This window comes from Camelina sativa, chromosome 4 (assembly GCF_030686135.1).
Source record: "Camelina sativa cultivar CO46 ecotype springtype chromosome 4, ASM3068613v1".
Classification (NCBI taxonomy): domain Eukaryota; kingdom Viridiplantae; phylum Streptophyta; class Magnoliopsida; order Brassicales; family Brassicaceae; genus Camelina; species Camelina sativa.
The window spans coordinates 31614454-31635342 of record NC_141883.1 but is presented as its reverse complement, the minus strand read 5'-3'; the positions used below and the strand labels follow the sequence as shown (position 1 = coordinate 31635342).

At 35.6% G+C, this 20889-nt stretch overlaps 7 protein-coding genes across 7 annotated transcripts; 4 read left to right on the top strand and 3 right to left on the bottom strand.

Moving 5' to 3' along the window:
• Positions 1-576: 576 nt before the first annotated feature.
• LOC104783062 (putative expansin-B2) lies at positions 577-1927 on the bottom strand. The gene is made up of 4 exons (XM_010508145.3): positions 1707-1927; positions 1463-1575; positions 1165-1352; positions 577-1057 (listed from the first exon to the last, which is right to left on the bottom strand). Exons 1-4 carry the CDS (start codon positions 1897-1899, stop codon positions 724-726), a joined length of 828 nt encoding a protein of 275 aa, XP_010506447.1. The 5' UTR covers positions 1900-1927; the 3' UTR covers positions 577-723.
• A 1927-nt stretch (positions 1928-3854) lies between these two features.
• Positions 3855-4876, top strand: LOC147946387 (receptor-like serine/threonine-protein kinase SD1-8). Its single transcript, XM_087509594.1, has 3 exons — positions 3855-4181; positions 4291-4606; positions 4704-4876. The coding sequence occupies exons 1-3, from the start codon at positions 3855-3857 to the stop codon at positions 4874-4876; spliced, it is 816 nt and encodes a 271-aa protein (XP_087365720.1).
• A 2988-nt stretch (positions 4877-7864) lies between these two features.
• On the top strand, positions 7865-8661 carry LOC104783060 (protein neprosin-like). The gene is made up of 4 exons (XM_087509592.1): positions 7865-7882; positions 7978-8121; positions 8223-8291; positions 8391-8661. Exons 1-4 carry the CDS (start codon positions 7865-7867, stop codon positions 8541-8543), a joined length of 384 nt encoding a protein of 127 aa, XP_087365718.1. The 3' UTR covers positions 8544-8661.
• Positions 8662-9664: 1003 nt separating this feature from the next.
• Positions 9665-10788, bottom strand: LOC104783059 (cyclin-U2-1). Its single transcript, XM_010508144.3, has 2 exons — positions 10053-10788; positions 9665-9945 (listed from the first exon to the last, which is right to left on the bottom strand). The coding sequence occupies exons 1-2, from the start codon at positions 10445-10447 to the stop codon at positions 9678-9680; spliced, it is 663 nt and encodes a 220-aa protein (XP_010506446.1). The 5' UTR covers positions 10448-10788; the 3' UTR covers positions 9665-9677.
• Positions 10789-14039: 3251 nt separating this feature from the next.
• Positions 14040-15323, top strand: LOC104783058 (protein transport protein Sec61 subunit beta). Its single transcript, XM_010508143.3, has 2 exons — positions 14040-14180; positions 14874-15323. The coding sequence occupies exon 2, from the start codon at positions 14898-14900 to the stop codon at positions 15144-15146; it is 249 nt and encodes an 82-aa protein (XP_010506445.1). The 5' UTR covers positions 14040-14180; positions 14874-14897; the 3' UTR covers positions 15147-15323.
• Positions 15324-15610: 287 nt separating this feature from the next.
• Positions 15611-17971, top strand: LOC104783057 (RGS1-HXK1-interacting protein 1). The gene is made up of 9 exons (XM_010508141.3): positions 15611-15968; positions 16064-16130; positions 16212-16289; positions 16372-16424; positions 16521-16604; positions 17094-17146; positions 17238-17302; positions 17403-17461; positions 17598-17971. Exons 1-9 carry the CDS (start codon positions 15702-15704, stop codon positions 17685-17687), a joined length of 816 nt encoding a protein of 271 aa, XP_010506443.1. The 5' UTR covers positions 15611-15701; the 3' UTR covers positions 17688-17971.
• A 415-nt stretch (positions 17972-18386) lies between these two features.
• LOC104783056 (GATA transcription factor 2) lies at positions 18387-19770 on the bottom strand. The gene is made up of 2 exons (XM_010508140.3): positions 19356-19770; positions 18387-19205 (listed from the first exon to the last, which is right to left on the bottom strand). Exons 1-2 carry the CDS (start codon positions 19572-19574, stop codon positions 18633-18635), a joined length of 792 nt encoding a protein of 263 aa, XP_010506442.2. The 5' UTR covers positions 19575-19770; the 3' UTR covers positions 18387-18632.
• Between the last annotated feature and the right edge of the window lie 1119 nt (positions 19771-20889).

Here is a 20889-nt window from a genome sequence, read left to right as displayed (position 1 = left end):
ATGGAAGTCAAGCTCTCTAATTTAAGGGAAAGTAAATTTGAAATAAAGAGAGTAAGATATGCATTGGAGAAAAAAACTTATGTTAAGGAATATTTGGCAGCCAAGTTCAAATTTTAATTTGTGTCAAAGAAATTGAATATAATTTATTAACTTCTTATAGATATTTTGGTAAATAAATAACATCATATTTTGGGTCCACAAATAAATGAATCCTCATATAAATTATAATTACATTGGTTATATATGTCAATTTTCTAAAACTGATTTATATGAACTATTTTATTAAGTTTCACAATTGACTAAAAGTTTTGGTAAATAATAATAATATCATTAAGCTTACAAAAATAATTTATGATTTATTACGATGTTTAAAGATTGGTAACCTCTTAAAGCATAAAAAGCGAATACTGTATACCCTTTTTCATCTAACTATTGACTGTATGATATGAATGAATGTCAACTACAACCCTCATACAGATACAGTCATACATATCAGAACAAGAAATCTCATACTATTAGAAGTATGAAACACTGTAACAAGTTAAATCTGATACTAATATGAAATAAACATACATCTTCCACTAAAAATAAGGTGTTATTGTGTCACTATACGGTCCATACATACGGGATTGAACATTCAAGTAAGAGATATATCATTTTAATATTTATTTAGAGATATATCATTTATACTCTTAGATATACAAGTAATTTTAGTTCCAGCGGCTACACTTGAAAGTTCACGTTCGATTTGTACTTGGCACCGGGTTTCCAGCCGGCCGGAATGACATCGGTAGCCACAACAGTTTCGCCGGAGTCCAGCGAAGTCACTCGAAGAGACAGCGGTGCCCGCAAAGGTGACGACACGTCCAGCTTCCACACGGCTCCCCATAAGTGGCTCATAGATATCCACGTGTCAGAATCTAGAGCTTGTTTGAGTTCGACTCGGCCAATTTCGCCGTCTCCGTCTTCATACTCAACCAAAGCCGCGAAGTAATTAGCGTTTGAACCTTCATCCACTTGAAACGTCACCGTTTTCCCAATATATTTGCACTCAACTCTACGAACACACGCATCAAATATTTAAATCTTAGTAATTATTACATATAAAATATAGTTTCCTTAAAATATAATTTGTTAATAATGTGAAATCCTTTAGATACATACTTTCTGTAAAGAATCTCCAAAACTCCGGCACCGCGAAGCTGGCTACTCTGACCAGAAACGGCCATGGCACCAAACGCTGTACCACTCAAATCGAAATGGACCGACTCTGTAACGCATCCAGGACACTCGTCTGTAATCACTACCGTAACCGGATTCTTCGAACACTCCGATTTCGAAGTGCATTTTATCTGTACGTACAGATATGAGTATATAAGCTAATCTTGCATGTATTTCAAATCTCTTCTGCTTAATTCATTGTAATTATAAAAATTTCTAGTAACTATGATTAGTACGTAACCTGGTAACATGCGCCACATCCTTTTCCTGACTTGAACAACGAAGTACCTCCGGCTGATACCATTTTCGCAAAAGGAGGTTGTGCTACAGCAGTTCCATAACCACAAGCTCCACCTTCATAATAATTAATATACTTTGGTTAGTAATTTAATTAAATATATCGCTAGTTACGTGCTTGTTTATCTAGAGATGTAATTGACATCAAACATGTATGATTGTATATATATATATATATATATACATACCGTCGCTTCCGTATCCGTTGGGGTCGCCATACCATGTAGCTCCGGCGATAGACCAATCAGAATTGCTGGTCGTGACGGCTGAAACGTTGAGTTTGTTGGGGCTAAAGCAATGAGTTAAGTTTAAGAGAAGACAAGTTAGAGGAAAGAGCAAGTTCACGATCATGTAATATCGTACTACGACAAGAACTGCCATTGCGATGATAATAATAAGTAGCTAATGAGGATGACTTGTGCTACGTACGTACTTATATATAGTAGTAATTGTAATTACTATTGGATCGATCGAATCCCGTGAAAGACTCTATTTACGCCCAACTGTTTTAATCCATGTGTCACTTTGCCTAAAAAGTGAGTAACTAAAGACACGTGAAGTCTTTTTCCTATTTTTTATTTTTTTTGGTTTTACTTGTAAGGGGGTCCAATGTGACGGTTAACAGTTAGACCCATAGTTTACGAGGCTGAGTCATACGGTGTCGTATTGCGATATTAATTCTTCTTTTCCCCCTAAATCAAGGTCATTTGGAAATTATGTTGATGGCGAAATTTGTACGTTAATGTAGCCGTTAATGGTGGTTTGCTTGGTCGTTGAATCTTAATCGCACGGTTCAAAATATGCATGTAAAAAGTTCTTTAACGTATTTGAAAATAATCGCAGATGTGTAACGTAAATCTTGGCCTGAATCAGGTTCGACATGACGATTTACTTAAATTAAAAAGGAGGAAAATAATATGAAAAGTGGATTTCACTATTCTTCAGATTACCACTATTATTAAAATTATCTATCTATAAATAATAAAAATACCGTTAAATTTTCACTTGTCAAAGTTGTAGAATTTATAATAATATACGTACTAGTATACTATTAATGGTAAGGTCTTTTTGAACATTGATCAATATTTGTTAAGGCAAGAGAGTGAAGAGATTAGTGGTGGAAACGAAACTGAAAGTTAGAGAAGATAAGATTGAGTCGACGAACTAAAGCTTATAGAGTTCATGGTTCGATTTGAACCGCTACGTGACGTCTTGTCGAAATTATATTTTCTAGAATCCACTAGATCGTAGCTGTTTTCACGAAATTGTATCAGGATATAAGTGTGCCAAAGAGAAAATTGAAGTCCTGGTAAATATACGTATACGGTATGCCTATTCACGCGAGACAATTATTAGACATCATATAAACACCACCCATCGTAATCTTATCTTTAGCTATCATTTTTTTTTTTTTTTGTCAAACTATCTTTAGCTATCTAGTTCGAAGGATTTATAGATCAAATGAATAAGGTCTCTGGATTTACCATATTTGCGCATAACTGGATAATTGGATTTAGATATACCATATTTGGATAATTGGATTTTGATTTTGATTTTGAGTTAGTGGAGAGAAGACAAACAAACAAAAGTCTTTTGGGTTTACCAAAGTAGAAAAAGAGGAAAACAAAAGGAGCAATGTGTAAAAAATTCTAAGTCTTAACAAAAACGTACGTAAATAAAAATTAACTTTGATCTACAAGGGGTTGTTGCAGCATCTCATTGCATCAACATAAATTTGCATCTAATCAACACCTAATTAACCTTTTTGATTTGAAAACATAAATTCACAACAAATAAGCAAAAACAAAGCAGAACATAAGCAAAATATTTGCTAAACATAATACATATTTCATTTATTTTCATGTATGTATTCTATAATATAATAAAATAGTTGCTAATTATTACTTTTGAAAAACAGTGTGATAAAAACAAAAGTACGGATACAAAACTCTCATGTATTAGCAGATATTGGTCTAGTATACTCCACTAATCAATAAGTAAAATTATACTTTTTTCTTTGTTAACAAACTCTGTTTCCTTATTTGACAGTTTTAAAAATCTTTGATATATTAATGCTGAAATTACCTTTTTCTTTAGTTTTGATTTTGTTGACTGAAATTCACTTCATTGATATAATTTTCTTTGATTTATTAACTTTGTTTTCTTCTTTGACACTCAATGAAATATATATATACAACAACATTTACCTTTTCTCAAATGCATATTTCAGCAGGCAAAAAAAAAATCCTGTGGGAAAGCTTTGAGTTCTGAGAGACAACCACCGCAAAATCCTGTGGGAAAGCTTTGAGTTCCCCACTGATACACTTCTACCTAGGATGCAGTTAGGAGGTAACATGTCTTTGAGGTCGTGGAGAGAGATAGATGATCCATCCAACGGCGCCTTCTCTCTTCATCTTAATGATTCATCTAGAGGAGGAGGAGGCCTCCTTGAGGTTGTAATTTACTACAGAGAAACGCCAATCTACCGTGGCCCTCTTTGGAATGGATACGGAGTTCCAGAAATGCGATTGGGCAACAAGAAGATGGCTACATACTCAAACAGAAGCAGCTCCTACATCTCCTCTAAGTTGAGTTTAAGCATCAACGGCTTGTTGCAGCAACTCCGATGGAACCAAACTGCCGAAGATTGGGGATTAGTTCTGGTACATGCCATATGAGCAATGCGATGACTTCAACGAATGTGGGAGAAACGGGTTTTGCGATCAACTGACTTCCCCAATCTGTAACTGCTTCAGAGGCTTCCACCCAAAGTCGTTGCGTAAGTGGCATGCCGAATATGGCTGGGGAGGCTGTGTCAGGAACACAAACCTCACTTGTGGAGGTGGTGATGGGTTTCTGAAACAGAGCAAGGTCAAGCTTCCTCAGACCAAATCAGCCATTGCCATCCAAGGTCTGAGATTTAAAGATTGCCGAGAGACATGTCTGAGAGACTGCAAATGCCTTGCATTTGCTAATGGTGGGTTTGGCTGTGTGTTTTGGACGGGAAGCTTAGACGATGTCAGACATTACCCCGAAGGCGGTCAGGATATATATATAAGATTGGCAAAGGCTGATCTCCGCCTTCTTGGTGAGTCTTCTATTCTCTTGCTTTATCTATCTCTATATATAAGTAGTAGTCACTGAGACTCATATTAAAAGCATTTGGACATGGGAACTTTTCTCAGATAAGAAGAAAGATACAAGTGCTATGATCATAGGTTTGACTTTTGGAATCAGCGTTGTACTTCTTCTGATCACTTTCCTGGTCTTTCTTATATGTTTGGTGATGAAACAAAAGCCAACAGAAGCAACCGTAATCGTAGAGCCTAATGTTACATACATCACTTTCACTTTGTAACCCTCAGTTCTTAGTTTAATAATTTAGATTCAAATATTATAAGTGGAAGGATTCTTATATTCCATATTTATTTGTTAGTTGATGAAACAGGGAACGTAACACACCGGAGGCAGTTTGTTTGTCTGCTTGATTTCCAGGATAGTATGTGAGCTTCCCGAGATCACTCATCTCAAACTTGACGGCCATCTCCTCTTTGAACTGTTAATGCGGTATAGATCAATGCCTATGACAAATAAATCATCGATAGAACACTTGATAAAGTGCAATTCTGTATGAATGTGATTCAACTTGCGGTTCCATGCTCTAGGTGCTTGTCGCAAACCATACAAAGCTTTGTTTAATTTGTTCTCACTTCCTTTCTTCTCAAAACCCTCTGGTAGCGTCACATACATTGTTTCTCTTAGTTCACCATGGAGAAAAGCCGTTTTAACATCTAGATGATGAATCTCCCAGCCGTTAGACGCTGCAAGGTTGATAAGTAGTCGTATGGTTTATAACTAGTATTCCTCGAAATCTACACCATACCATATTGTTGTACATACCCTTTAGCATAGCAACAAGTCGGGCCTTTGATACTTCCATCCGAGTTCCTTTTGAGCTTGAAGACCCACTTAAGAGCAATCGGTTTTGCTCCAACCGGCAAATCAACAAGGTTCCAAGTGTTCAACTTCTCAATTGAACTGATCTCATCTTCACAAGCTAACGTCCATTCCCTTGTCTCCTTAGCTTCGCTTGGCTCATTATTTAAGCATAAAAGTAGCATCTCTCCTTCGTCTTCAGCCAGTAGAACATAGTCATGAAGATACTTAGGTTTGTTGATCTGTCTCTGTGATTTCCTCATAATCGGTGGTGGCTGGTGTTCCTCTTCAATCTCGGCTTCTTTATCGCTTCCAACTTCTCTATTGGTTTCAGGCTCATCACTTCTTTCTGAATCTGCACTCTTATTCTCTTCGATACACTCATTCCCACTCTCATAAGTCTGTTTGTCAAGATTCTCCCTTGCTTCTTCAATACCATGATTACCAAACTCACCAAGAGTGATGCAGAAAGTTTCGTCACTACTCTGTTCTGTACTATACGGAGTTGTATCCTTGAGTGCTCTTGTAGTTAGTGTTTCATTTACTAACTGATCTTTTCCCCCTTCTTTCTTATATGCTTGTCGCCGTGGCTACTTTTAGTCTGAAGTGATCCCCTTCTTAAAGGTATGTTTGAGTATGCAAAGGAGTCAAATAAAGCTAGGAGTATAGATGACTCATTCTCACCAGCTTGGATAGGTTTTGGTAATTCCTTTGCCGTCCAAGAGGAGGGTGACTAAGCCATGTCGCACAGCCTCTAGGCTATTTCCAGGGTAATCAATTTACTCTTGATCACTTTTAAACTATTAACTGTAAATCTATTACCTTGTGTCTAAAATGATACATTCTTAGCCCTGAAGCATTGTAGTAGTGACTGTGAATATGTTTCCTTGTATCTTTTTCTTTTTTGGAATTTTTGTAAACTTGATTTCTACCGCGCCTCTCATTATTCTTAAGGATTCCTGCAATATGATGATATTGAATATTGATTTCGTTGGTTTGATCTTCAATTATTTTATAAACCTCTGTTTCATTCCTTGACAGTTTCGAATATATGCTGAAATTGATTTCGTTGATTTGATCTTCTTTCTTTTATCAACTCTGATTCCTTCTGTGACAGTTTTTTTATTTGAATCTTTCATTTCTGCTGAGATTGATATCTTTGATTTTATGGACCCTAATTGTTTGCTTCTTTGACACTCAATGAATGGAAATGTTTTTTGTTCAGCCTTTTTCCGTTTTTACTAATTGATTTATGTTTCCTTATTTGACAGTTTTGTTATGCTGATATTAATTTCGTCGGTTTGATGATCCTTCTTTATTTTATAAACTCTGTTTCCTTTTTTGTTTGTTAACAAACTCTGCTTCCTTATTTGACAGTTTCGAATCTTTATACAATACCTCCCATATATTAATGCTGAAATTGATTTCGTTGACTTGACCTTTTTCTTTAGTTTTGATTTTGTTGACTGAAATTCTCTTCATTGATATAATTTTCTTTGATTTTATTAATTTTGTTTCTTCTTAGACACTCAATGAAATATATATATATATATATATATATATATATATATATATATACAACCACATTTACCTTTTCTCAAATGCATATTTCAAAAAAAAAAAAAAAAAAAAAAAAGCATTGCTGTGAAATTACTGAAAACATAAAATGGCAGCCACCTCACTTGTGTTTTTCGTACTGACTCTGTTGACTGTTAATAGGGTTTTTTACGATAGTTGCAGATGCAGCACCAAAGAATGGTAAAATATTCGGAGAAGAATATGGTCTGGAGGAGATTGAGAAGCAACTTAAAGCTATAAACAAACCTGCAATTAAGAGTTTCACAGTAATTCAGTTCTCCAAATATATTAATCGTGTGATGTTGTGCATGTGTTTGTGTGTATTCTTTTTTTTTTTGGGTATCATGTTGTGTGTATTCTTCGTCCTGATTTTAAATATTAACTCTGACACGTTTCTATGATCTCATGCCGCCTCATTCTAGGATTTATTTTAGGTTCTTGTTAAAGATACTCATATTTTGTTTCTTTTGTCGGTTCTTTTAAACCAGACAGACCGTGGTGACATCTTTGACTGCGTGGACATTAACAAGCAGCTTGCCTTTGATCACCCTTTGCTGAAGAATCACACCATTCAGGTTTTACTATTATCTTTTTATATAACACATATGTGAATATAATGTATTTAGGTTGGTATGTATGTTGACACATGTGAACCACAAAAAACATGTATATATGTAGAAGGTCCCAAATTTGGTTTCGAAAAGAAAGAATGCTCCTATTCGATTTGAGTGCCCACACGGGACAGTGATTGTCAAGAGAATTACAAAGCAAGATCTCCTTAGCGCACACAAATTGAAATCCACTGGATTCGAAAGTCTGAGTCCCCAAACCAATGGTATACGCCCAAATGGTCATCATGTAAGTCCTTTTAAGCTACCTTTTATATATATGCATGATCCAAATGTTGGTGTGATCCTTACTTCATTCCTTTTACCACGTACTTAGTCTGCAGGGCTAGGATACAGAGGCCAAGTTTCTGAAGCTAGTGGACATATAAACGCATGGAGTCCTGGTGTGTCACCTCGTCAATTTAGTCAATCACGCGTTTTGGTCTCCAGACAGTACAATAGTATCCAGGCCGGTTGGCAGGTTCTAAATTTACATTTCTCTCTACTTAAAATTTGCCAACTATATATTTATTTAATTTTCACAATTAGATGATTTTTGCTTATGTCAACGAAAACTCTCAGGTCTACTCAGCTCGCTGGGATAACCCACCTCGCTGGGATAACGACACTCGCTTCTATACATACTGGACAGTAAGTTGGTTGTTCAAATTTGTTGGGTTGTTGTTTAGTTAAATATGTGTTGAAAAGTGGTTTTGGTCAAACAGTTTTCATATGAACATTATTGTACAGGCAGATGGTTTCAAGAAGAGAGGATGTTTCGATATGCATTGTCCTGGTTTTGTCCAAATTAGCCAAACAAATCCACTTGGTACTTACGCTGATGCCTTTTCTGCACGAGATCACAGGCAGTATTACATAGATGTCAAGATAAGCCGGGTATAACGTTTAAACAAAAAAAAAAAAGGCATCATCTTAATTATCTTGTTATATTTTCATCAGTCCTAAATCAAGCTTTTATTTAACAGTAATATTGTAATTTTTAAAAAAGGATCCGCATTCAGGAAACTGGTTGCTATTTTACGAGACAGAGGCAATCGGTTACTGGCCTAAAGAATTGTTTACAGCAAAAGGCTTATCTCAGGTAGCATCATATGCATCATGGGGAGGAGAAGTCTATAGCCCAATTGGTGAGAAGAGCCCACCGATGGGAAGTGGGAGTTTTGCACAAGAAGGGTACCAAAGAGCGGCTTTTGTCAATGCCATTAAGGTGAGGGATGGTTTATGGAGACTTACCAAACCAGTCGGTGTGAAGGTTTACGCGGATCAACCAAAATGTTATAATGCAAAATATTTTACGAGTAGTGATGGTGAACCTTGGACCACTTCTGTGTTCTTTGGAGGTCCTGGGGGTTGCTAATTAAAGTTAAGAATTTGGATTAAGTTTATGGTTTAATAAAAAAATATAATCTTAAGTTAACGAGAGAGCCTTGTTGTGTCTTCTTTGTTAGTAATAGCTAGTTAGTATCAACATTTTGTCTTTTTTAGAAAACTATATATACCTATTCTGCTAACAAAATTTTCGAAAGTGTCACTCCATGCAAATAATATTTTTCTTTATTAATCAATTTGTTTGATGATGACTTATGAGTTGAACATGACCCTAAAGATTACTAACAATCTTAACAAATCTAATGCATGACAAGTATTTTCTGAGGTTTCAAAATCGCAGGCATAAATCCTAATCAATGGATTTGAGTATCTCTATAAACCAATGATTTTGTTTTGTCTAAACCAGTTTTAATAGTTCACATGTCTAAGAAAGTAGTAGATGACAACAGAACAGATTAACAAAGATTTTTTTGCAAATAAAAACCATTTTTTCTTAAAGTTCAACACATACATAGAATCTACATTGCTGATACACAAAATACATACAACAGCAATCTCTAATTTTTTTTTTCTCTCTATTTACATTTTACATTACAAGAAAACCCAACCGACAAGGTAATCAAAAAGTCAAAGGCAAAAAGACAAAAAAAAAGATTTACGAAACAGAGTAATAGTTCTTGTTCTTGACTACAGCAAGATTCGAGAAAATTGATGGTGTTTAGGATCTTGAACAGTTTGTCTAGATTTGATTTCCTCAGCGCAACGTAATGCCTTCTCAATCTGATAACCTCCTCCAATACTAACTTCTCTCTCAAGATGACTACAGTAACTCTCGAACACACTCACATTCACATGCAACTTAAATCCCATCAAGAACAAGAACTCTATCTCCAAATTGTTCAAATCTTCTGTCTCTAATCCTCCTACTTTCGCAAAGTATGAGTTTCTGTAATTCCTGTAAGAAACAAAGACAAAGCAAGATGAGTTCACAAACAAAACAGAGGATTTTTTATCTATTTGGAAACATACAAAAATTTGTTATTGGAGAGGTAATTAACTTACATATCTTCGACGTATTTGGAAGCGATCATGATAGTTGTGATGAGGAGACGATGTACATTGGTAAGGCTGATTCTGAAACCTTGGTTATTCTGGCAGAACCGGTCAATGTAGACATAAGCCACGACGTAAACCGATGGACCGGCTTTGGTGTACCGAAAAATCCTCTCAAGGTACGATTGAATAGTCATATCAGGAATCTCCCGGCAATCAAAGACACGTGTCTTACCAAAACCACCGTAGCTCCGGCTGATTCTCTCGTTCCTAGCTAAAGTCCGCTCGATCAGAGAAGAGAGAACAGAGATGACGAGAGGTGTGTTGGAGTTGGAGTCATCTTGGTAAGAGTATGAGTAAAGGTCTGATCGGAGCTTCCTAGGAGAAATCGCTAGAGAATCCATATATATATATATCGGAGAAACTTTATGTTTTTCTTAAAGAAACTGAAACTGAATATGAAAATGGGAAGAGGTTTTGAGAGGCTTTTTATACACAGAACAGAACAGAGTGGTCAAGAAGATGGAGAAGAGTAGCTTTCCGATGTAGGGCAACTTCCTCACCTCTTCTTTTTTTTTTTTCTAAAAAAAAAATTTTATTTCTAATGTTTATAAGTTAGTAACTACATAGTATAGTGTGTGACTGTGTGTACTGAATATTTATTTAATAGTATTAAAACATAGCTCGTGCAACTACGAAAGTTCAGGTTTTTTTTTTTTTTTTTTTTTTTTTTTTTTCAGGTTTTATTTTGAAACGTAACAATATCCCAGATTTGGAATCTCTTTCGTCTAGATAAAGCAATTTAATTTTCACCTACTATAAGAAAAACGAAAAAAAAAAACGTTTTAAAAGTTTGTTCTTTAAAATCTTTTTGTTGGTTATAAATACAAAAACTCAACCAAACGGTAGCGACTTGGTGGGGTGGTAAAAAAGATATGGTGTCAACTCACTCTTATTTGGATTTGATTCTTACTTAAACGTCAAAAGTATTACTATCATAAATTCATAATCTAAGTTCGTTAAAATATTTATTGAAGGACCTATATATTCGACATTTATGTTCATCATAGAGATTTCAGATTAGTATATTTTGATCTAGACTATACCCCTTGTTGTCAAACAAAATCATGATCAGTTCATGATAAGACATGTTTGAATTCATTTTCGACTTTTCTACTCTCTTTGGAACGCAAACTTGTATAGTAGATTTATGACAAAATGAACATCTTTTTCAAAACATGATACAGCATTTGCTAAGCCACTGAAATAAAATAATGTAGTTGACGATTGTAATTTTAAAAATACACTAATTAAGAGTGAGAGGATACAGTAATACTGCTACAGAATTTTATAATATGGGAATTTTATCGAAAAGAGAATCGACATAGGTTTTTGGAGTCATATGGAAGCTGTAGAGAAGTTACTAAAATAAGTAATTAATTATTATTATTATTCAAGCTGAACCAGAAAAAAATGTGTAAGAGCAACAGCTAAGCTTTTGGTTAGATATTACATATTTTATTCACATGATAGATATTAAATCAAATGAACCAAGTCCAAAATTAGGAAATTAAATTAAAATAACGGAATCTCAAATTATATATAAGTAAGAAGACTCCGCCGACAGTCTATAGAAGACGGTGAAGAGAGAGAGAGGAGAGAGAGATGTCAACTCAGCATCGGTGAGACTCTCTGGTGCAGCCGGAGGGTTTTAGGGTGATGGATGGGGGCTCACACACTCACTCACTCGCTCGCTCATGTTATTATTATTATTTTATTAAGAAGTGGTTTTTGTTTTTAACGCGTGTCACTGTTTAGACACACGTGTGAATTTCGTCAACGTCGAGCGTCGTGACTGTGAGAGCTTTCGAAAGATCCACAAAGGACACTCTCACACGCGTGGTGGAGGTTCCAATCAAAGACAACGCACACACTAAAACATTTCTTTTCTTTTCTAATCAATGATTTTATATATACGATTTCTTTCATTTATAATCATCCGTACGTACATCCATATTCGCATCAAAATACCAATTGTAAAAAGTAAAAACACACACAAAAAAAAAAATCTAAAAGTATGTTATCTAAAGGGTTTGATGATATTGTAGTGGACGAAGCGGATTAATATCCATTTGCAAACATTCATAAATTTTGGTCTATAATGATGTAATTCAAAGACATTACTCCGTTACACAAACCAACTTCGAAACGTGTTTATGTTATGATAACCACGTCCACCTTAAAATAGACTATTTGATTATTATTTATTTTTGGGTTGAAAAGGGGCGTCATGATTACAAATGCTAATAAATAGCAGTGTGATTTCACTATCTTCGTCGTGCTGTTCTTCTTATTTTTTTTTCATCATTTTATACCGTATCTCTGCTCGACAACTGCAACTCAAACTAAAGAAATAGTACAAGTTTCTGATCTTAGGGTACAAGTACACCCTGGTAAACAAGATAAACTTGATGATTCATTTATTTATTTTTCTGTGGTGGATATTAATTAATACTAGTAATAATTTAAAAAAAAAAATAGAGAGAGATTGAAAGTGTTGGAGGGACAAAATAAAGTACAAGTAATAAATTGAGATAACCACCGCCACCCCACGAATTCGTTTGATAATAAATGTACCCAAAAAAGGGACCCCGTTTTGATTTTTTTTTCTTACACACACAAAAAAAAAATATCGTCCTGTCAAAAAATAATATACTACATCATCATTGCCTGATTCAATTATTTTTCTTCATCTTTCTTTTCTATTTGTATCTTCCCCCACCTTATTTATACTATACTAGATAGTAGATACTACAACATTGATCTTCTAAATCAAATAGTATGAGAATGTGATCCATTCGATGTTCGAAATAACGAGTATATTTCGACAGTCTTTTTGGTTATAAAAATTTCACCATACAGTATATACTTTTGGCTTCTATCAAGCATTATTTATTTATTTATTTTCTATCAAGCATTATTTATAGCGAAGGAAAGAGTAATATATACATATGGTCCTTATATAAATTCAACAAAAACAAGAGCATCACTGCTTTCCGAGAGTAAATATATACTATATATATAGCATTGATTGATTGGAACACATGAATGAAATAAGATTTTGGAATGGATCGATACGTACGAAGGTTAAAAACAGTCGCACAGTATATGTCGACTCTGTGGCCGTACACAAAAAATGTCAGGCTTCCTTCCATAACCTTATTATGCCCCGATAGATATGCATCATTACACTCTCTCTCTCTCTTTGATTCACATATCTGTCTCCATCTCGAGATTCGTGTTTCCAGATCTAATGAGAAGAAAAATAGATGAAAATGCTTTTAATGTCTACGTACTTTGGTACGTACGTACGTGCCCACGTACGAAACTTCTTTCATGATTCACATTAACAAGGAACTAAAATCACATATAACCTTCTTAAGAGTCTTTTCTTTTCTTTTTTTGTTCTATTGAAAAAAACTTTTGAAAAAAAATTTTTAAAAAAACATTTTCAATCTTTACTGAAGTAGGGCTAATTCAGATATTTTGTTTATCTGGCTTAGATTGTTGTCCTTTGATTTAGGGAACCAAAAGTTATACTAATAAAAACATTAATTTTGCCTGTAAAATCATACATTTCACTTCAAATCTTTTCTCATATGACCTACAAATAAAGTGAATGATCACACAATCAACTTTTAGATTGACTATAAAAAATATGTCCCTACTTAAATTTAATTCTATTCAGCAAACATTTCTTTTTAATTCTTTAAATTTTTCTGTCGTGCAAAAAAGTCTGTGACTTATAGACGAGTAATGCGTTTGGGCTTTTTGGGCCTTAATTTTGGGCTCTAAATTAATTTATATCCAAACTCTCCCCAACTTACGCTTTAAGAAAAAGCCCTGATAGTTACGCTGAGGTGGCAATATGTAATTGGCTAAAACATTAAAAGGTGCGTGGCGAGTATTTCTCCTCTTCCTAAAAAAAATTGTTAAAAAGAGTTGCGGTCAACTCCGAAGGTCTTCAAATCTCTCTCTCTCTCTCTCTCTCTCTCGCTCGCTCGCTCGCTCGCTCGCTCTCTATCCGTCTCGTATCATTCTCGTCGTCGACATCAGAATTCCTAAGCCGAATCAGGTGTGAGTCTTTTTGTTATCGTTGTTGATTTACGATCCATGTCTCTGATTGCTAGATCTATAGGTTATTATTAGATCAGCGTTGTGCGTAGATCTGATAATTAGATCTCGATGTTGAATCCAAGTCTCGGTGTTTTAGGATTTTCCGATCTGGATTCGGTTTTTTTTGCTGTTGCATTCTAAATGTTTCCTACGCATATGTGAAGTTAATGAATTTGGCTTGTTCATTGTTGTATATGTCTCCATGTTTGAATTTTGACTCGCTTTGTTGAGAATTTTGCATTGTAATCTATTCTTGTATGTTAATAGTTTTGTAAACCCGATGCTGAAATTGATACGATTTGTTTGTGAGAGTTTTGAATACAATATACATGTACCAAGTCTTAACATGATTGCCAGAGCTTATAGAATTGGGTTTAAACTTGAATTTGTGTTGAGTTTAGCTAAACGGGGAATGGAACAATGTGCCAGTTGCCCAATTGTAGTTTAATTTTGGTTAACTTAGTTGTTTCTTTTGGTTAGGATGCAAATTTATAAAAACGTAACATATCTTAGTTCATAGGGTATTTAGATGTCATCTTTTTGTTTTGTCATTTGCTTAATAATTCTCCCTTTCTATTTAAGATCAATCTTTTGCTTTCAATATTGTAATATACAAAGTTGTTAATTTCCTAACTTTTTTGCACTATATCTCAGATAGTGTAAAGAAGAGAAGCAAGAATGGTGGGAAGTGGTGCTCCACAGAGAGGAAGTGCAGCTGCAACTGCAAGCATGCGTAGGAGGAAGCCAGGTGGCGGTGCTAGTGGAGGAGGAGCCTCTGGTGGTGCAGCAGGATCAATGCTTCAGTTCTACACCGATGATGCACCCGGTCTCAAGATCTCCCCTAATGTCGTCCTTATCATGAGCATCGGTTTCATTGCTTTCGTCGCTGTCCTTCATGTCATGGGCAAGCTCTACTTTGTCAAGTGAGTGAGAAAGAGATTATTGTTTGAAGCAACAAAAACGACCCCTAAGTGAACCCTAGTGATCAAAATATTAGACAGTGGTTTCAGTTAATGTTTTAATTTTGTTGTTTATTACCTGAGTATAAACGATCTCAACCATTCCAGTTTCTTGACATTCAAAGTTTCAATATTCTTCACACAAGTTATAGCCATGAGTTAAGTAACACACTTCACTTGTTATCATAATTGTTTGAAGTATTAAACATGATCTAAATACAAAAGAATGCAATAGTTGAGGCTTAACACGACCCTGATTAACTAAAGAGATGTTAAAGTGTTTAGCCATACCAAAGAGTAATTAAAACAAAAGAAAGTCTCTAGAGTTTATTGTACAATTAAGAAATAAAGGGAAAATGTTGGAAATAATTGAAACTTCAGGGGCTTAAGTTGTAAATTAAAAACATGGCCCGGTTAATTATATTCGGGTCATCATTTGATCCACCGGGTTTTTCTTCAGAACTTGAGCCAAGGAAGGAGAGAGGTCGCAAGTCGCAACCCAGTTTTGGAGAGATCTTTTCTAATGAGAACTTTGGGAGAATCATCCTCAGAGATGAACGACGCGAATCCGCCGGCGATTCCTCAATCTTCGCCAGTTCATCCACCGGAGTATCAGAAGATCGCAACGACGACGGTGGAAAATGCGGCTTCCTGGATCGATGATGCACTTCGTCAGGCGCTTGTGTACCAGAAGACGATCACGGAGACGTTGGATTCTACCATTGACGCCTCTAAAGCTCGATTGTCTCAAATTCGAGACACTTCTGTAGCTCACACGAGCCAAACCCTCGTAAGCTTTTACTACGACCCTCGTAAGCTTTTTTATTGGAATAGAAGCGAATCTGGGAATTTCACAACATTTAATCGAGGTTTTTTGTGATATAGGATTCTCTTCGTGAGATAGCTTCTGAGTATAACGTTTACGAACAAATGGTGTTTGGGAAGATTAAAGGTCTGTTCCAATTTCCTAGCTACCTCGTGTTGACTACGTTTTCTTCTCTCTGCTCATAGATTTGTCAATTTTTGTATGTAGATGGTGTGAACGTTGCTGCATCTCATCCGGTTATATCAGGCACCTTGGCTTTTGGGGTTGGGATTTTTGCTCTGAAAAGTACGTTTTCTCTCTAGAGTTCAGTCTTCTAGGATGTTATGTTATGGATTCTTTTAGTGATTGTTCCTTTTTTTGGTTGCAGAGACGAGAAGACTTGTATATTACAATACTGTACGCATGTTTGTAAGTGAAGAGGTCGGTGTTGTGCAGCATTTGTTGAATGTATAAACTGGTCTGTCTGTGTGTGGTTAAAGCTGGTTCTTGAGTCTTGACCCTATATTTTGATTTCAGGCTTTGCTTTCTAGAGCAGATCTTAAAGTAAAAGAGTTGCGACAATCAATGGATCGTCTTACTGCCCAAAGTGAAAAGTTAGAGGTAAGCCCTTTCTTTGCTTTAAGAGTTGTACGTTTCAAACTTTCAACATGGTGAGGTTAACGTTTTTGGAGAAGACTTTCCTATGGTTTACATTTAGTTAGCTAGATTACTCTTTTTTTTTTTTTTAGTTTGCTTTAGCATCCCATAATCTTTGAAATGGAATGTCTGTCGAGTAGTATAAAAATTGAAAGGTTTCGTACAGAGAAATTTCTTAGTTTTTATTAGGTTCTGCCTTAGATTCATTTGGTTGAATGGTTCTAGTTGCATCAAAATTAAAGGGTTATGTTTCAGTCAGGGATGAAGTAATATAGAGAAAGGATATTCTTCAGTCTACCTCTTCCCGTACAGAAGTCTACCTCTTAACCCCTATCAATAGATATATATACCCTTGATTATTAGTCAATGTTGTTACAGAAATTTAACAGTCTGTTGGAAGGTATTATTGGATTATGGTTTTTGAATTCGTAAGTAACAATTTGATTGTTTCAGAGAGTTGCGACTATGGCAGAAGAGGAATTGATTAGAGGAAGGATGAAACTCAGGTTTATGATCCAGACAAAATACAAGATCAGTATATTGGATATGCATCAACTATGAATATTATGTTAACTTTCTCCATCTTATCTTACACAGACAAGCAGGCAAACAGATTAGAGGTGCGATCCACTCGGCTTATAAGATTGAAAAGCAAGCAGCAGGTATGTTTTATACGTTTTCTGTGTTATATAATGCCACAGTTTGTGAAACTAAAGACATCCATAAGGATAGATGAACAAAACTTTCGTTATTTATATACAGGTTTGAAAGATGTACTAAAAGAATTGCCATCGAGGGAAGCTTCTCGATTCCGCTCACAAGTAAGTATGACTTGTATATAAGTCCCTATGCTAGTCTAGGATATAGTATAGGAGCTGATGAGCTAGTTTAGAAAAAATTAGCAACCAGTTATATACATTGTATAATATTGGAGATATCTTATTTGTTCACCCTCAGATATCGAACCGCGCGTCTGAAGTGAAGCAAGAGAGAAACGCTTTGACAAAGGAAGTGAACAAAATCAGCAACTATGGTATCTCCGTATGAGGCAAACTAAACCCCATTTTCGAGTTACAAATTTATATACTCTTGGGTTCTTAGATGATGGAGCAAAATTACACAATAAAAATGTCTACAACATGATTCGAACTTTTTAAAAAAATTTTTGGTTTGGTGTCAAATGCCAAAGATGTAATTCCTTGTTGTCTCATGTTTTCGAGGGCTTTAGCTCTTTGGCAATAGTTAAATCTCCCATGAAGGTGTATTCTTAAATCCAGTTTTCACTTTGAATTTTAATCGAAATCAATTATAATATAATCAGTTTTCTTCTACTATCAAATTCCAATGTCACTAAGTACATCTAATTTAAATCTTGTAATGATCTTATCAATTACGTAGTCTAAATTAAAACAACGAGTTTCATATTTTGGTACCCCGGCCGAATGAATTCGAGTTTAGGCCTTAAATCACTCGTTAACCGGAACCATAGGACTTTATGATCTTCTTCGTCTTCCGGTTCGTGTCCAATAAATTTGGTCGGAACGTGAAGTCGCAATAAGGGTGCAAGGCTGCAAGTAGATAATATATACTGCTACACAACTCTGAACGCTGACGACGTTTAGTGTAAGCGGAAATCAATGTAGCTTTTTCTAATTCATTTCAGTTAATTATTTGTATTTTAAAAAAAGGAAAAAAAAATCTATAATTAAGGGTGAAGTGATAACGTCGGAGAAAAGGCAAAGCAAAGATATAAAAATTATAGTAGTAATTAACAATTAAATGAGGTTGATTTTGCAACGTTCGATTTGTAAACACTAAAGAATTTTTAGGCTCCCATCGTCGTCGGTCACGTGATAAACGCCGCTACGATCGCGACACGTCATCATCACGTGACACTATCCCAAAAACCCAACCCCAAGAACCAAAAAAGAAAATAAAAAAAAACCTCCGGAAATGAAAAAAGTAACGACGAGGGAAGTGAAGTGATGATTACTAAAACGGATGGTGGGGATGGTGGTGAAGTTGAACTTGTTGTGGTTGTCTCATAACCTCTTTCTGCCGTCGAAGCTCCATAACTTTCCGGTGAGAGTTTGAATGCTGAGTCAAAACAAAAGTAGGACTAGAAGCCGGTCTATATTCCGGTACAAGTCTACCGGATTTAAACCGGACTCCACAAGCGTTACATAGCGTTTTAGGTCCGAGTGGTCCTGTCCTCCACTGTGGCGTCTTCTCTGATGCACAGTGAGTACATCTCCTCATCCCTCCTCCTTCCCCTGACTCCGATGACGACGACAGGTGTCTTCCTCCTCCGCCGCTGGATTGTTCTTTCTTCGGCTTGAATTTTGCCGCGTTGTGAAGCTGCTGCTGTTCGGATTCCTGTGGCATCGGTGACCATGTTCCGGCGAAAGGAGCTGGAGCTCTTGATCGTTTGCTTCTTGGTTTCCCTGGAAACGAAGTCTCGGTTTTGACTGAAGTCATGGTTCCTCCTAATGGATTCGCCGGGAAATCAGCGAAAGAGTCGTCGACGAACTGCGAGAGCCATTCGAGGTGAGCTGCGTCGTCACTCTGCGCAAAAAAACCAAATATACACAATCTTTAAAAATCAAGAAGATGATCGATTTCGAAATTGGTCAAATCTTGAAAGAGAGAGAGAGAGAGAGAGAGAGAGAGAGAGAGAGAGAGAGAGAGAGAGAGAGAGAGTTTTATAAAACGTACGGGAACGCAAATGTCGTGGAGGAAGGAGTGATGATCGGCAGAAGAAGGGAGATGATGGTGGTGATAACTAGGGTTTTGAGGAGGAGGGAAAGAAGAAGAGGAAGTAGCGGCGGTGGAACCACCGGAGTTAGAAGAGGCGGAGAAGATGTCTTCGTTGGAGAAATCAAGAAGGTCGTCGATTCGAAGTAAGTCTGGTGAAGATAAGCCATACACGTCCATCTTATGATCTTTCTCTCTCGCTCTAGAGCTATTGCAGAAGAAGACTCTCTGACTCTGTCTTTCTCACTCTGTGTGACTGGTTAGAGAAGAGTCTTTAATAGGGGAGATATGAAAGAGAGAGAGAGAGAGAGAGAGAGAGAGAGAGAGAGAGGGTAAGAGAACGTGCAGAGAGAGTGACCATGCACCGTGAGTGACCGACTCGACCTTATTCACTTCTCACTTCTTTTATTTTATTTAATTGTCCACCTTTATTATCTATAAGATAGAAAACAAAGAAGAGAGAGTTAAAAGTTAAAACTATGCACTTACCTTGCTAATTGTTATAACTTATGAGTGTGAAGTAATATATAATGATCAAAATTGAAACTAATTTCCTAAGTTTAAATAAAGGAATGAATGTAATACTCTAATGTGTTTTTGTTATTTTTTCAAGGTGTTTATCCCGATTGAAACCGTAGTAAAAAGATTAAAAAAATCGAGAAAACTCGAGTTTAACATGTCATATGATGAACTATTAACGATGCAGTGTTGAATTTGAGGGGATGATAATTGATGAATTGATTTTTGTATGTTTTCACCTTTCTTTCTTTCTTTCTTTTTGTCAAAAATTTTCACCTTTCCCCTCGTGATATTATTAAAATAAATTTGACGAAGCCAACCTACGTTTGTAACTTATAACTATTAAGTAATGTTTTTTCAGCAACTTTTTTTGGTGTAGACTGTGATCGAAATGTATGGTTACGTTTTTGAGATTAGCTACATGATCAAAGATTCAAGTGGATTGTTATATAATTTACTCGATCTCGTTTTCTTTTAATTTAATAGTTGTGGATTTCCAGTTATCCATATCCAATCAGGTGGGAAATAAAGTTAGAGCTTATATATACTCTTAACATCACACACGATCATCATTGATTTAATAGTTTCTAATTTATTAACAGAAAACTATTATTTGATTTACGGAAAATATCACACACAAAAAAAAAATATAGCACAAAATTTTCAAAATTCACCACATTTTAACTTCGCTTTTTAACATTTTTGATATCACCGCATTTAGACCATGGGTGATGAGTGTATAACTTCAAATTTTGTTTTTTCTTATAATTACAAAATATGTTTCCAGTCATCATATTACATATAGATACGTCTCTTTCATTGCTTCTGTACTATATATTGTGTACGTATTATTTACTTATTTAGTGGGTCTATGACTATCTTTCTACCTATCTATATCTATGTGCTCCTTTTCTCTTTCATATAATCATACGCATGTCCGTATATGAAACTTTGTTCGTTGTTTCATTTATGTACA